The 15,179-nt window shown below is 35.9% G+C and overlaps 5 protein-coding genes across 5 annotated transcripts; all 5 read right to left on the bottom strand.

Moving 5' to 3' along the window:
* Window positions 1–364: 364 nt before the first annotated feature.
* LOC117157616 (uncharacterized) lies at window positions 365–1,512 on the bottom strand. Its single transcript, XM_033335789.2, has 3 exons — window positions 713–1,512; window positions 534–633; window positions 365–457 (listed from the first exon to the last, which is right to left on the bottom strand). The coding sequence occupies exons 1-3, from the start codon at window positions 1,510–1,512 to the stop codon at window positions 365–367; spliced, it is 993 nt and encodes a 330-aa protein (XP_033191680.2).
* A 1,782-nt stretch (window positions 1,513–3,294) lies between these two features.
* On the bottom strand, window positions 3,295–4,092 carry LOC117157617 (uncharacterized). Its single transcript, XM_033335790.2, has one exon. The coding sequence runs from the start codon at window positions 4,090–4,092 to the stop codon at window positions 3,295–3,297; it is 798 nt and encodes a 265-aa protein (XP_033191681.2).
* Window positions 4,093–6,867: 2,775 nt separating this feature from the next.
* LOC117157618 (odorant receptor 82a-like) lies at window positions 6,868–8,579 on the bottom strand. Its single transcript, XM_033335792.2, has 5 exons — window positions 7,786–8,579; window positions 7,612–7,711; window positions 7,222–7,332; window positions 6,984–7,139; window positions 6,868–6,918 (listed from the first exon to the last, which is right to left on the bottom strand). The coding sequence occupies exons 1-5, from the start codon at window positions 8,577–8,579 to the stop codon at window positions 6,868–6,870; spliced, it is 1,212 nt and encodes a 403-aa protein (XP_033191683.1).
* A 514-nt stretch (window positions 8,580–9,093) lies between these two features.
* LOC117157670 (odorant receptor 67c-like) lies at window positions 9,094–11,601 on the bottom strand. Its single transcript, XM_076619144.1, has 5 exons — window positions 10,802–11,601; window positions 10,622–10,721; window positions 9,453–9,563; window positions 9,217–9,372; window positions 9,094–9,144 (listed from the first exon to the last, which is right to left on the bottom strand). Exons 1-5 carry the CDS (start codon window positions 11,599–11,601, stop codon window positions 9,094–9,096), a joined length of 1,218 nt encoding a protein of 405 aa, XP_076475259.1.
* Window positions 11,602–12,591: 990 nt separating this feature from the next.
* LOC117157676 (odorant receptor 82a-like) lies at window positions 12,592–14,652 on the bottom strand. Its single transcript, XM_076619142.1, has 5 exons — window positions 13,832–14,652; window positions 13,137–13,236; window positions 12,993–13,007; window positions 12,830–12,931; window positions 12,592–12,768 (listed from the first exon to the last, which is right to left on the bottom strand). The coding sequence occupies exons 1-5, from the start codon at window positions 14,650–14,652 to the stop codon at window positions 12,592–12,594; spliced, it is 1,215 nt and encodes a 404-aa protein (XP_076475257.1).
* Window positions 14,653–15,179: the final 527 nt, after the last annotated feature.

Genomic DNA, 15,179 nt, shown 5'->3' with positions numbered 1-15,179 from the left:
ATAAAACAAAATCAAAATGAACTTCATCAAATGGGATATTAGCAACTAGTAATAGTCATCGTACATATGGTTTCTCTCGTATTTCATATTTTTGACATCACTTCTTAAGAATTTCAAGTAGTTTCTTTAGCAATTCCTATAAAACGTGGTGAAAAAGCACACACACAAGAGCCCAGCGCACCTTACACATATGTACGTAGTATAAAGTATAAAGATAGCTTGATATCGTATTAAGTTGTCCCAATAGTTTCTTTCGATTTATACGAAATATTAGATAGGCAACATTTTTTGACTTGTGTTATTTTATTGAATTATGTATGATGCATTTTGTTCCATTGAAATAAAGAAAACAACATTTGACAGATTAAGTTTCATGTTTATATAAAGATGCATTGTTGTAAGACATGTTTGTTGAAAAACACTTTTGGGACACAAAGAAAGACACTTCTGGGACAACCTAATATTATGCAATGTCAGTTTAAACAATTAGTTAACATAATAAGCACTACATATGTTTGATGTTCCATATGTACCGTAACGATATAATACCCAACCATGCATATTGCCAAAACGCATCTAAACAACTCTATCATGCATACCCAGCTCATTATTTCCTCTATACGTGCTATAAAACTGCAATTAACACCAATAAATAATCATCAATAAAAAAGTCATTGTCAAGGAATTAATCAAATTGATATAAGAATCTTACTCTAGTATTCTCAGATGATGTTTTACGATCGTTTCAATTTTTCTAAAAGAAGCAACCTGCTTTCTGTTTCCAGCTTCATTCACGTAGTCATTGATCCAAATCGTTAACACGCCCAGTTGACCGCAAGCATGTGCGGCCAAGACACTCGCGAGGGTGTAAAATGCAATTCCACTGGAGTCGGCGATGAAAGCCGATAGAAACTGCACTACGAGGACTATTTCGTTCGCGGGACTCGTGTCGACTGGGATCATCTTGTTGTAAACATCAAAAGGTAACGTACGTATGGTCCTTGTTTCGTTGCCAACTTTGATGATCTGCACATTGGATGCACTTACTATACAGTAAGACATGATACCACTATGCACGAAGATCGCGCACATAGTCGACACGTATCGGCCAAACTTCGCGTGTTTCAACATTACTTGTTGCTCGTCCTCTTTCTTCACCATCCGCCAGTCAGTTTCAATGCGTTCCACACAGTCACTGATATTTCTGCCCCGAAACAGCAGGTTCGTGTAATTGATTCCACCGAGAAATGAATGAGTCAGAGGACCAAATACTTTTACTTTTTTATAAAAACTATCACCTACGAAGATTAAATGAGCGACGCAAGGAATTATGTTGAACAGTATAATGACGTAGCAGAGAACGATTAAAAACAAGGAAATGACTCTTTCGCGTGTCGACGTAGTGGAGAAATATGGCCAGGCACCGATCGGTTTTAATATCCAACGATTTATTTGTAGACTGTAATCGCTATGACTCTTGGCGTTCGCTTTTATGATCACGGATTCGCTCATCGTGGCTTCTCATCGATGTCCCGGTAACTATTGAATTGCCTTTCTTACAGGAGAATAACAGCACGAAGTTGTTGAACGCCTGCGCGAATTTTTTTCCGTAGTATTATAGCCGATCGATTTGTCTAGTTGTTAGAATTTGTGGTAAGACAACAAATGTAGGTTTGGAAGTTGCTTTAGAAAGTTGTGAATAATTGCAAGAATCGAAGAGCACGAAGCACGCAATGCTTCTTGTGGTTCACGAGATCGAATTGGGTTGGGGCAGGGAAGAATTTATGAAATCGATTCTTTAGACTGTTGGAAGATTGCGTCGAAACAATAAGTGTTAATTTGTACCGTTGCTAGTTTCAAACTGAAGGAATGGAAATATTCCTTTGGTATATGCAAGATAAAATTTGTAACTGTGTTAAAAACAAAATTGATAAAACTACTTACTGTGACACTAAAAGTATTAAACACTCTACAAGTACAATTATACATTTAATGTAAATACTTCCATTCTGGTATCGCCGGTCAACAGTGGCCACTATGACGTCATTGGAAAGTCACTTGTGGCAATCAGTATGTTAATGATGCGATATAATTTCATTTCAGAACTTTCAAGTATTGGAATAGATGTGGAATTGAGAAGATAGTAATGCGGAGAAAATAATGAGTAGCGAAAGAAACAAGTAGGAATATAAGAAATATAAAACACACGTATATGTACATTAAATGTATAAAGTTCCAGTGCACTAGATGCAGGTTCTGTGTTGCTATTGTTTGTATTCTAAATTTTATAATATCGTTTACAAAAAGTTACACAATTAAAAAATTAATTAGTAATGTATTTAATCATGTCATTTGTCGTAAGAGATTCAAATACGCGAAACCGGTCTTTACCACCTGAAATGGGAATACTTCATGTAAACGGACACACAGATATAAATAAGAGGATCAAAATGACTTACATCACCGAATGTGTAGACAGACATGTGAACCATTTTTCCAGCAGTGATTTGAACGACTACACCCGATCGCGCGATGATCAAAATCAAGTCGAGGATTGTTTTATCGGGTAAGTAATACCAGTTTGTCATATAAGCTACTTCACCAACTTTCTTACTCTGTGAAAAATTGAATTTCGTTAGTCGTTATTACGATTTTGATATGTTGCATTTATGTGAAATATTAATATGCGCCTGGTACCTGTTCTGTCAATATTTCACCTATGTAACATATTAGAAAAACGTTGAAACCAATTGAAATATATATCATAATATACGTAATCAGGCTTTGAACGTTTTGATCAGCCCATTCCTGGAAGTGTTACGCAAAATGTATTATATATAAAAATAGTTATAGCAAAAATAGTTATATATAAAAACTAATTTACAATGATTCCAAAAAGTATCTGCACATCATTTTCCAATGAAGCGCCCTTTTAATGGAGTTGTGTATTTCATTTTATTTATTAAAGATTTTATTATATGAAAGTAGCATTGAATGATAGGAAATTTAACATACTTGGATCTAATTAACTAATATGTAAATGTTATAATACGTGCAATGGTGTGCGAATATTTTTTGTGAACAGTGTGGATTTGACATTGAGGGAGAATGCCTGACGTATACCGAAAGAATGTAGTAACCCAGTATGCATATGTTCATCGTGCATCTAAATATTTCTAAGAAATATACTCGGTTCATCAACTTCTCGATGTATCCAATGAAACTGCAATTATCACGTAACATAGTCACAGAGTTCACTAACACGAATCCAGCAAAAAAAGAATACGAATAATCTTACTTCAGCGTCCTCAAGTGCCGCTCCACAATAACTCCTATGCCCTTAGGACCATCTGTCTTCTTCGGTTCGTTCACGAATTCAGTGATCCATACCATAACTACATTGAGCTGACCGCACGCGTGAGCAGCTAGAACAGCTGCAAGACTGAACATTCCAACTGTACTGGAGTTCGCAATAATAGTACACCACGCTTGCAAGAAGAGCACGATTTCGTTCGTTGGACTTTCATCGACGTTTATCAGCTTCTTGTATACTGCACAAGGTAACACGTGTAAAATCCTCGTCTCGTTTCCAACTTGAATCTCCACTGTATCCATTGCTGTGACGAAAATAAAGCACATAACGCCACTCTGCATGAAAATAGCGCACGAAGCTGCTACATAGCGACCGAATTTCGCGTTCTTTAACATCACCCATTGATCCTTCTCTCTGGTCACTGTTTGCCAGTCAGCTTCCATGTGTTCCATGCACTGACGTATATCTTTGCTCCGAAGTAGTAAAGTAGTGTAATTCGCGCCACTGACGACCCAATGACTCACGGGACCTAGAGATTTCAGTTTCAAATAAATACTCTCGTCTTCTAAAAACATGCGTACCAAACAAGGAATCGTAGTGAGTATTATCGAAGAGTAGCAAATGACGTTCAATGTAATCGAAACTATCTTCTCGAATCTCGTAGTAGAGGGAAACGTCGGCCATACACCGATTGGTTTTAGGAACCATCGATTCAGTTGGAGACCGTAGTCACTATTGGCCTTAGCGTTTGCTCCTATTGTCACGGGCTGGTCCGTCATCGTGAAATGTAGTCGTCATTGCGATCGTAGAGACTATTAATGCATCAAAAGTCAATGCGTGGGGACTCCGGCGCAAGTTTTTTAGGTACTTATTCGCTGATCGATTCCAGTCGGTTGGAGTTGTTTCAGAACAGTTGAATAAACTTGTAAATTATTTCTCGGAATCGTGTGCACGCAAAGTGCATTTTCACTGTGTACTCAAACTTTTTTTAATCGAATTGTGTTATGTAACAAAAGCTTATAGTCGGTTTCGTCAGTTCTTTAATGTCGTAGCTTTGTAATACCATCTCTAAGATTTGATTTGTTATTGTCGAACGAATATCGTCTGGCATTGTTTGATTTGATAAGAAGAAAATATTATCTATAATTATAATACCAATGAAAAATCTCAAAGAAGGAATAAATTTTAAAAAGAACATTCATATTGGTAGAATTATAAGACATTAAAGTATGTTACCATTGTGTATATTTCAATTTCTACGATTTAATCTACAAAATTATATAAGTAAGAAATTCATTAGAAGTGCATTTAGCTATGTCATTTGACACAGTATATTAAGATATGCAAATGCCAATCTCGTCACCTGGAATAGCAAGTATTATAGTTTGGAAAGAAAAATGTGCATTCGTAGATAACAGATAATCATCTGACTTACATCTCCGGACTTGTGTATGAACATGTGAATTTGTCAATGACCACACTCGATCGTGAGATTTTCAAAATCAACACAAGGATCCTTTTTCTAGGTAAGAAAAACCAATTCGTCATATAAACTCTCACCGAATTTCATGCACTGTCAACAATTCACTCGATTAGTCGTGGATTTCTCGGTATTGATCGCTAGACATCTCCGGGTTAACGTGTCTCTGGTACCTGTTCTATTAGCAATGCACCAATATAACATAATACAAATTTATTGGAAGTAAGTGATGCGCATATTACGAAATAAGAGGGAAGGCTTCGAACATCATGATCGGACCATTCCTAGAATTAAGTACATTCAAATCTTCTGAAAAGATTTCGAATTTTATCAGCATTAATCGTTTGTTACCGAAGATTATAATACGATATGAGTAGGTTGCGATTTTTAATGCATTGATGCGACATTTATGAAGAAGTGCGCATAATTCATATAATATCCATAAATACATAAAATATCCAACATAAAGTAGTAGTTAGAAACTTCAGTGAAACAAATTTCTAGTTAAGTTCATGCGTGGGTAACAACATTTTGCACAAAATAGTTTGAATATGAAGCTATCGTCATACATACAGGATGATCCATTTTTTTATACGAAGCCTTGTTAATATGTTTTGAGCGTATATGGACATATAAGAAAATACTGTTATGTGGATATAAGTTTTGTGGTGTTTCATTAGAATGTAACAAAAATTAAAAACATAAATAGAATAATATCTGGACCTATGGTGTGTCTGCCGAAAGCAAGAGCAAGTAAAACTCAAACTTTTTTGTATCAACGGTGCGAACGATTTATGACACTCGCGCCTGCGAGAAAATTTTCTCAGTCCTCTATCCTTCGCTTTGGTTAGTTTCACGTGTATTATTTTTCTGTCCAAGTTTTTCCCTCAGCCTCAATAGCATTTGCGAGGGTAATAAATCTCGAGTTTCTAAAGGGATCACCTGTCGAAAATCTGCTTATTAAAGATAGATCGCATTAAGCGGTTCTGACCAGAAAGAAGTTTCTCAGCGTCATCAAATGTAGAGAAACAAGTTTCTCCGCCAAGTCGTACTGCGATCTGGAAGAAGCGCGCTAAGAGTGGGACGCAAGGGTTTATGTTGAACAGTCTAATGACGTAGCAGAGAACGATTAAAAATAAGTAAATGACGCCTTCGTGTGTCGACGTAATGGAGAAATATGTCCAAGCACCGACCGGTTTTAATATTCACCGATTTATTTGTAGACTGTAATCGCTATGACTTTTGGCGTTCGCTTTCATGATCGTGGATTCGCTCATTGTGGCTGCCCCGGTAACTATTGAATTGCCTCTCTTACAGGAGAATAACAGCATGAAGTTGTTTAACGCCTGCGCGAATTTTTTTCGGTATTATTAAAGCCGATCGATTTGTCTAGTTGTTAGAATTTGTGATAGGACAACAAATGTAGGTTTGGGAGTTGGTTTAGAAGGTTGTGAATAATTGCAAGAATCGAAGAGCTCGAAGCACGCAATGCTTCTTGTAGTTCACGAGATCGAATTGGGTTTAGTCGAGGCAGGGAAGTATTTATGAAATCGATTCTTTAGACTGTTGGAAGATTGCGTCGAAACGATAAGTGTTAATTTGTACCGTTGCTAGTTTCAAACTGAAGGAATGGAAATATTCCTTTGGTATATGCAAGATAAAATTTGTAATTGTGTTATAAACAAAATTGATAAAACTACTTACTGTGACACTAAAAGTATTAATCACATTACAAGTACAATTATACATTTAATGTAAATATTTCCATTCTGGTATCGACAGTAAACAGTGGCCACTATGACGTCATTGGAAATTCACTTGTGACAATCAGTATGTTAATGATGAGATATAATTTCATTCTTGATGTGAAATTGAGGAGATAGTAATGCGAGGAAAATAATGAGTAATGAGAGGAACAAATAAGAAATATGAAATACGCGTATATGTACATTAAATGTATAAAATTCCAGTGCATTAGATGCAGATTCTGTGTTGCTATTGTTTGTATTCCAAATTTTACAATATCGTTTACAAAAAGTTACACAATTAAAAAATTAATTAGTAATGTATTTAATCATGTCATTTGTCGTAAGAGATTCAAATACGCGAAACCGGTCTTTACCACCTGAAATGCGAATATTTCATGTAGACGGACACACAGATGTAAATAAAAGGATCAAAATGACTTACATCACCGAATGTGTAGACAGACATGTGAACCATTTTTCCAGCAGTGATTTGAACGACCACACCCGATCGCGCGATGATCAAAATCAAGTCGAGGATTGTTTTATCGGGTAAGTAATACCAGTTTGTCATATAAGCTACTTCACCAACCTTTTTGCTCTGTGAAAAATTGAATTTCGTTAGTCGTTATTACGATTTTGATATGTTGCATTTATGTCAAATATTAATATGCGCCTGATACCTGTTCTGTCAATATTTCACCTATGTAACATATTAGAAAAACGTTGAAACCGATTGAAATATATATCATAATATACGTAACGAGACTTTGAACGTTTTGATCAGCCCATTCCTGGAAGTGTCACGCAAAAGGAATAAGATAGTTATATATAAAAACTAATTTACAATGACTCCAAAAAGTATCTGCACATCATTTTCCAATGAAGCGCCCTTTTAATGGAGTTGTGTATTTCATTTTATTTATTAAAGTTTTAATTATATGAAAGTAATATTGAATGATAGGAGATTTATCATACTTGGTTCTAATTAATTAATAATACGTGCAATGGGGCGCAAATACTTTTTGTGAACACTGTGAATTTGACATTGAGAGAGAATGTTTGATGTATACCGAAAGAATGTAGTAACCCAGTATGCATATGTCCATCGTGCATCTAAATATCTCTAAAAAATATATCCGGTTCATCAGATTCTCGATATATCCAATGAAACTGCAATTATCATGTAACATAATCACAGTGTTCACTATCACGAAACCAACAAAAAAGAATACGAGTAATCTTACTTCAGCGTCCTCAAATGTCGCTCTACGATAACTCCAATGCTGTTAGGACCATCTGTCTTCTTCGGTTCGTTCACGAATTCAGTGATCCATACCATAACTACATTCAGCTGACCGCACGCGTGAGCAGCTAGAACAGCTGCAAGACTGAACATTCCAACTGTACTGGAATTCGCAATCATAGTACACCACGCTTGTAAGAAGAGCACGATTTCGTTCGTTGGACTTTCATCGACGTTTATTAGCTTCTTGTATACTGCACAAGGTAACACGTGTAAAATCCTCGTCTCGTTTCCAATTTGAATTTCCACAGTATCCATTGCTGCGACGAAAATAAAGCACATAATGCCACTCTGCATGAAAATAGCGCACGAAGCTGCTACATAGCGACCGAATTTCGCGTTCTTTAGCATCACCCATTGATCCTTCTCTCTGGTCACTGTTTGCCAGTCAGCTTCCATGTGTTCCATGCACTGACGTATATCTTTGCTCCGCAGTAGTAAAGTAGTGTAATTCGCGCCACTGACGATCCAATGACTCACGGGACCTAGCGACTTTAGTTTCAAATAAATACTCTCGTCTTCTAAAAACATGCGTACCAAACAAGGAATCGTAGTGAGTATTATCGAAGAGTAGCAAATGACGTTTAATGTAATCGAAACTATCTTCTCGAATCTCGTAGTAGAGGGAAACGACGGCCATACACCGATTGGTTTTAGGAACCATCGATTCAGTTGGAGACCGTAGTCACTGTTGGCCTTAGCGCTTGCTCCTATTGTCACGGGCTGGTTCGTCATCGTGAAATGTAGTCGTCATTGCGATCGTAGAGACTATTAATGTATCAAAAGGCAATGCGTGGGGACTCCGGCGCAAGTTTTTTAGGTACTTATTCGCTGATCGATTCCAGTCGGTTGGAGTTGTTTCAGAACAGTTGAATAAACTTGTAAATTATTTCGCGGTATCGTGTGCACGCAAAGTGCATTTTCACTGTGTACTCAAACTTTTTTTAATCGAATTGTGTTATGTAACAAAAGCTTATAGTCGGTTTTGTCAGTTCTTTAGTGTCGTTGCTTTGTAATACCATCTCTAAGATTTGATTTGATATTTTTGAACGAATGTCGTCTGACATTGCTTGATTTGATACGAAGGAAATATTATCAATAATCTCAAAGAAAGAATAAAGTTTAAAAAGAATATTCATGTTAATAGAATTATGAGACATTAAAGTGTGTTACCATTGTTTATATTTCAATTTCTACGATTTAATCTACAAAATTATATGAGTAAGAAATTCATTAGAAGTGCATTTAGCTATGTCATTTGACACAGTATATTAAGATACGCAAATGCCAATCTCATCACCTGGAATAGCAAATATTATAGTTTGGAAAGAAAAATGCGTATACATAGGTAACAGATAATCATTTGACTTACATCACCGAACGTATGTATGGACATGTGAATTAATTTTCCTGCGGTGATTTCAATGACCACACTCGATCGTGCGATGATCAAAATCAACTCAAGGATTCTTTTTCTAGGTAATATATACCAATTTGTCATATAAACTATCTCACCGACTTTCATGCACTGTCAACAATTCATTCGATTAATCGTGGATTCCTTGGTCTGGATCGGTGGACATCTTCGCGTTAACGAGTCACCGGTACCTGTTCTGTTAGCAATTCACCAATATAACATAGTAGAAATGTATTGAAAGTAACTGATGCAAATATTATGAAATAGGAAGTAAGGCTTCGAACATCATGATCGGACCATTCCTAGAAATAAGTATATTCATATCTTCTGAAAAAATTTCGAATTTTATCAGAATGGATCTTTTGATTTGAAAAATGGAGATGTGATATGAGTGGGTTACGAATTTTGATGATTTTACGCGGAATACATATATTATACAAAATTGTATAGAACATCCAATATAAAGTAGTCGTGAAACAAATTTCTATTTAATTTGTCACTTTAGTTCGTGTATTCGTAATAATATTTTGAATAAATATCTACGATTAGGAACGAAACTATCGACATACGTGTGATATATAGGGCAATCAAGAAATATTTTTGGACGAAGCTTTGTCTTATGTTTTACGTGTTTACAAACAAGAAAAATCTGTTATATAGATACAAGCTTGATACTTCATTAAAGTATAACTCCTTGATTCAGAACTACTATACTTATGTGATATACTGAATATACCAAATAAGAATTAATTTGAGATTGATTCGCTGGGGTAAAACAATATCAAAATCATCTTTATACAGTAATAAATTCAATATTTTATCATTGACAGGAACAAGAACCATTTTGAAATGGAATATTAACAGCTAGTGACCACATTGATTGTCAATTTTCGTTTTCTAGCATAGTCGGTGTACATTTGTTTTCCGTCATATTTTTCTCATAACTTTTTAAGAATTTCAAACATTTTCGTTAGTTATTCCTCTAAAACATAGTGAAAAAACATGCTCAAAAGAGTCGGTGCACCTTATATATTCACGTAGTATTAATATAGTATAAAGATAGCTTGATATCGTATTAGATTGTCCAGAAAGATTTTTTCCTTTTATAAGAAAATAATAGATACGTAACAGTTGTTGGTTTATATTATTTTATTGAATTATGTATGATTCATTTTGCACTATTAAGGTAAAGAGCACAACATTTGACTGATTGGGTTTCATGTTTGTATAAAGATGCATTGTTGTAAAAGACATGATTGTAAAAGAAAGACACTTTTGGGACAACCTAATATTATTCAATGTCAGTTTAAAAAATTAGTTACATAATAAACACTACATATATCTGATGTCCCATATGTACCGTAACGATATAATACCCAACCATGCATATTGCCAAAACGCATCTAAACAACTCTGTCATGCACACCCAGCTCATTACTTCTTCTATACGTGCTATAAAACTGCAATTAACACCAACATATAATCACCAATAAAAAAAGCTATTTTCAACAAATTAACCAAAAAGATATAAGAATCTTACTCTAATGTTCTCAGATGATGTTCCACGATCGTTCCAATTTTTCTAAAAGAAGCATCCTCCTTTCTGTTACCAGCTTCATTCACGTAGTCACTGATCCAAATCGTTAACACGCTCAGTTGACCGCATGCGTGTGCTGCTAAGACACTCGCGAGGGTGTAAAATCCAATTCCGCTGGAGTCGGTGATGAAAGCCGACAGAAACTGCATTACGAGGACTATTTCGTTCGCGGGGCTCGTGTCAACTGGAATCATCCTGTTGTAAACACCAAGGGGCAACGAACGCATCATCCTTGTCTCGTTACCAACTTTAATGATCTGCGTACTGGACGCACTTACTATACAGTAAGACATGATACCACTGTGCACGAAGATCGCGCATATAGCTGACACGTATCGGCCAAACTTCGCGTGTTTCAACATTACTTGTTGCTGTTTCTCTTTCGTCACTATTTGCCAATCAGTTTCAATGTGTTCCACACAGTCACTTATATTTTTGCTTCGAAACAGCAGGTTGGTGTAGTTGATTCCACCGATGAACCAATGACCCAGAGGACCGAACACTTTTACTTTTCTATAAAAACTATCATCTTCGAAGATTAAATGAGCGACGCAGGGGATTATGCTGAACAGTATAACGACATAACAGAGGATGATCAAAGAGACGGAAATGACTTTTTCGAGTGTCGAGGTGGTGGAAAAATATGGCCAAGCACCGATCGGTTTTAAGAACCAGCGATTTAACTGGAGACTGTAATCACTGTGGCTTTTGGCGTCCGTTTTTATAATCGTGGATTCGTTCATGGTGACTGCTCATCGGAGTCGCAGTAGCTATTGAATTGCTTCTCTTACCGCAGAATAGTAGACACAAAGTTGTTCAACGCTTGCGCGGATTTTTTTCAGTAGTATTATAGTCGATCGATTAGTCTGGTTGTTAGAATTTGTCGCAGGAGAGCAAAGGGAGGTTTAGAAGTTGCTTTAGAAAGTTGGCTGTAATTGGAAGATTCGAAGAATACGAAGCACGCAACGCTTCTGCTGGTTTACTAGGCTACATTAGGTTTCATCGAGGCTGGGATGAATTTATGAAATCGATTCCTTAGACAGTGATGAGACGGTGTCGAAACGAAGTAAGTGTTAGATAGGATCGCTGCTAGTTTCAAAGTATAGGGTATAGAAATAAATGCGTTGCTTCTTCTTTACCTATATTTCTGTCTAACAGGAAATTATCATTTACCTACTGACATTGATATTTATTTGTTGACTACTGGCCGAATTTTATGTCATACTCCTGGCACTGCTTATTCGGGGATATGTACAATAAAATTCTTCGCTTCGATGGAAGTACAATTGCTAACGACATTTACTATAATATTCAAAGTATTTAAAAATTTTACTAATGTTCATTTAACGAAAATAATTTAATCCTGGCGACATCAATCGACGGTACCAATATGACGTCGTTAGGACCGGTGTAGCTTTCTTAGTTTAAATTTAAAGGGGTTACATCATTGTGCGGATCATGTTCAGGTATGCGAAAGACGTTTTAAACACCTGAAAAATAGGATACACGTATATTTCTATTAAATATGTAAAATTCTAGTGCATAAGATGTAGATTCCATCAAAATTACGCAACAATTTCAGTCTACTATGAAATTAAAATATAATAAGTGCTAAATAAAAATTGGCTATACACAGATATAATAAATTGAGTAAAATTGTTTATCAATGTAAAATCCCAGCATTTTAAACATAGATTCTATCGAGGGTTCGATCAATTGTACCTTAAACGTTTTTATATTTGGTCGATACTTACGGCGCCAAAGGTAGCGATAGATATTTGTACGAATTTTCCAGCAGTAATTTTGACCACCATGCTCGATCTTGAAATAACCAGCACTAAACCGAGAGCAGTTTTGGGAGGTAGTCGGTACCATTCAGTCATATAAACTTTTTTCCCAACTCTTTCGCCCTGTCGTGTATTTGATAGTTTGAGGTTTGATATAAATTCTCCTTTATTGTTGCTTTCTTACCTGTTCAGTAATTATTTCCCCGATATAACAGAATATAAATATATTAAATACCATGGACGCATACAGTATAGCGTATGCAATTATTACATCCTTCGATTTTTCCTGAGAAATTAAAATATGTGTGTCGTATAAATAGTTACGCGAATTAAGTAGAAAAGTCAACGTATGAGTCGCCGTTCTCTATTTAACACTACTTTATTTACGTCAGAAGGTATCTGAATATTAAAGTGACTTTAACTCTGTCTAGATGATATTATAGAAATATTTCTAATACATAAATTTTTTTTAGTTCTATTTTGAAGCGTACCGTGAGCAAATAATATTTGATCATGCACATGTTCATCGTACATCCCACCAACTCAACGAGACATATCATATTCATAACTTTCTCTATAGATGCCATGAGACTGAAAGTAATATTTTCGTAATATAAACCCATCATAGAAATTTCATAGCAAAATAACATTACAAAATAATAAATGTATAAATTCATCAGAGAAAATTAATTTAGTATAAATAATTTTTCCTACGATTAGGCATGCTTAAATTATTTTGTCGCATTGACACAGTAGTGTCGTGTTTCATTTATTTAGTGTCTTACTTGAATTTCTAAATCTTAATAATTTGCAAAAAAAAACGTCCATTCTTTCAAAAGCATGTTGACCATAGTCAATAAATCTAGGTTGTAAACCTTACAATTATCATTGCGGATGACAGACATATCTGAATTAGAAATGCAAATAATAATCAACAGAAGAATCAAATAAGAACGTATTCTAGAAAATGCTGTATCAATAAATAAATCGTATACGAGTACCCAATAACTTGCAATTTTATCATACTTTGCAAGTCTTAAAAGGATACTTGGCTGAAATAGAAGTATAAAACAAAAAGAAAAAAAAAAAGACAAGAAATAACATAGTGTCATTGATATTATCAAATAATCCATACCATTAAATGAGACATATATGCACAAATAACAACATAATAACCAGTAAGAACCTTAATGTTCGCAGATGATGTTCAACGATAATCCCAAGCTTCCTCTGAGCGACTTTCTGTTCTTCCTGTTTCTCCTCCTCCTTCGTATTCACCAAATTGTCCAACCTGGCCATCACCACGTTCAATTGGCCACTTGCATGCATCGTTAGGACAGCTGCTAAGCCACAAGCACCCACCGTGACAGAGGTCACGACGAACCCAGAAAGGAGCTGCAGGGTGAGCACGATCTCATTCGCTGGACTGAATCTAACGTCCAACAAATTCGTGTAAAACGGATAAGGTAACGGGTACATGGAGTAACTGTCATTCCCCAGATGAAACACCATCTTCTTAAAGCCATTAGTCACTGTGTAGGCTAGAACGCCACTGTGCATGCACAATGCAGCTACGAGCGCGATGAAACGCCCGATCTTCGCGTTCTTTAACATCAATTCACGATCGTTTTCATTTTCGACGATCTGCCAGTCGCGCTCCACATGTTTTATGCAACGGACGATATCGTCGATTCTCGACAAGAGGCAACAATAATTCAGTTCTCCCATCAGCCAATGACTAACTGGACCAATGGCCTTCATCCTCGTCTTCGAGTTTTCAGCTTCGTACGCAATATACAATATACAAGGTACGATCATGAAGATAATCAACGAATGGCAAATAAAGTTCAACAATCTAACGAATAATCTCTGCGTTCTGGTTGTCTTAGCAAGCCTCGGCCACGCTCCGATTGGTTGCATTAACCAGCGATTCACCTGGATGCTATATTCGAAATCACGAGCGTAAATAACGTTGGATATCCGTGGTTCGCTAGTCAAGTCCAACATGATTACTTCGCGGAGATCGTTTGTGGAGTGACTAACTCAAGTTTCAGGTATAATGCTATGGTAAAATGGCGCATGCGCGATTTTTTTCTCGACCGGGTATGCAAAGTTGTGCCATGGCGAGAATATTTAACGAATAAATGTAATGGTACAGACGGAGAATGCTCATTGATTTATCCACTAAAGTTGTACGGTGAATTGGAATCGATGTACCTTAGGGTATAGTTTTTAGCCTGCGATTTCCATCATTTTTATGAGGGAAGCAAGTTGATAGAGTGCATGATAAGTGTCTTTTGGATCTTTAAATAATGAATTTTGTACGTGCGTTTTTGTATGTATAAAATAAATTTGACTAACTAATTAGACAATATTTACCGCAGATATAATTTTTCATCAGAAAGCCCTAAATTATTGGTAAAAGAAATATATTCTTTAAGATATACTGCACTTAAATTGAAACGCATTTTACTGAACTCAAATATTAGAATATTTATGGATTACTCTACAAAATATCGAGACTGAAGGGACTA

This window comes from Bombus vancouverensis, chromosome 6, assembly GCF_051014615.1.
Source record: "Bombus vancouverensis nearcticus chromosome 6, iyBomVanc1_principal, whole genome shotgun sequence".
Classification (NCBI taxonomy): domain Eukaryota; kingdom Metazoa; phylum Arthropoda; class Insecta; order Hymenoptera; family Apidae; genus Bombus; species Bombus vancouverensis.
Note: the sequence above shows the minus strand (reverse complement) of the source record. Positions and strands in the feature narration are given on the sequence as shown.

Excerpts from the sequence above, each read along its gene's own strand:
- LOC117157670 (XM_076619144.1), bottom strand. The coding sequence starts at position 11,601 with ATGAACGAATCCACGATTATAAAAACGGACGCCAAAAGCCACAGTGAT. Across the intron at positions 10,722-10,801 it reads CATCATCTGAGAACATTAGA|TTTTATAGCACGTATAGAAG; the intron begins GTAAGATTCTTA and ends TGTTAATTGCAG. Across the intron at positions 9,373-9,452 it reads GTGAATTGCTAACAGAACAG|TGCATGAAAGTCGGTGAGAT; the intron begins GTACCGGTGACT and ends AATTGTTGACAG.
- LOC117157618 (XM_033335792.2), bottom strand. The coding sequence starts at position 8,579 with ATGACGAACCAGCCCGTGACAATAGGAGCAAGCGCTAAGGCCAACAGT. Across the intron at positions 7,712-7,785 it reads CGACATTTGAGGACGCTGAA|TTTCATTGGATATATCGAGA; the intron begins GTAAGATTACTC and ends TGATAATTGCAG. Across the intron at positions 7,140-7,221 it reads GTGAAATATTGACAGAACAG|AGCAAAAAGGTTGGTGAAGT; the intron begins GTATCAGGCGCA and ends AATTTTTCACAG.
- LOC117157616 (XM_033335789.2), bottom strand. The coding sequence starts at position 1,512 with ATGAGCGAATCCGTGATCATAAAAGCGAACGCCAAGAGTCATAGCGAT. Across the intron at positions 634-712 it reads CATCATCTGAGAATACTAGA|TTTTATAGCACGTATAGAGG; the intron begins GTAAGATTCTTA and ends TGTTAATTGCAG. Across the intron at positions 458-533 it reads TTGGGTATTATATCGTTACG|GTTGTCCCAGAAGTGTCTTT; the intron begins GTACATATGGAA and ends GCATAATATTAG.
- LOC117157617 (XM_033335790.2), bottom strand. The coding sequence starts at position 4,092 with ATGACGGACCAGCCCGTGACAATAGGAGCAAACGCTAAGGCCAATAGT.
- LOC117157676 (XM_076619142.1), bottom strand. The coding sequence starts at position 14,652 with ATGTTGGACTTGACTAGCGAACCACGGATATCCAACGTTATTTACGCT. Across the intron at positions 13,237-13,831 it reads CATCATCTGCGAACATTAAG|TCTCATGGCATCTATAGAGA; the intron begins GTTCTTACTGGT and ends TATTACTTTCAG. Across the intron at positions 12,769-12,829 it reads GGGAAATAATTACTGAACAG|GGCGAAAGAGTTGGGAAAAA; the intron begins GTAAGAAAGCAA and ends AATACACGACAG.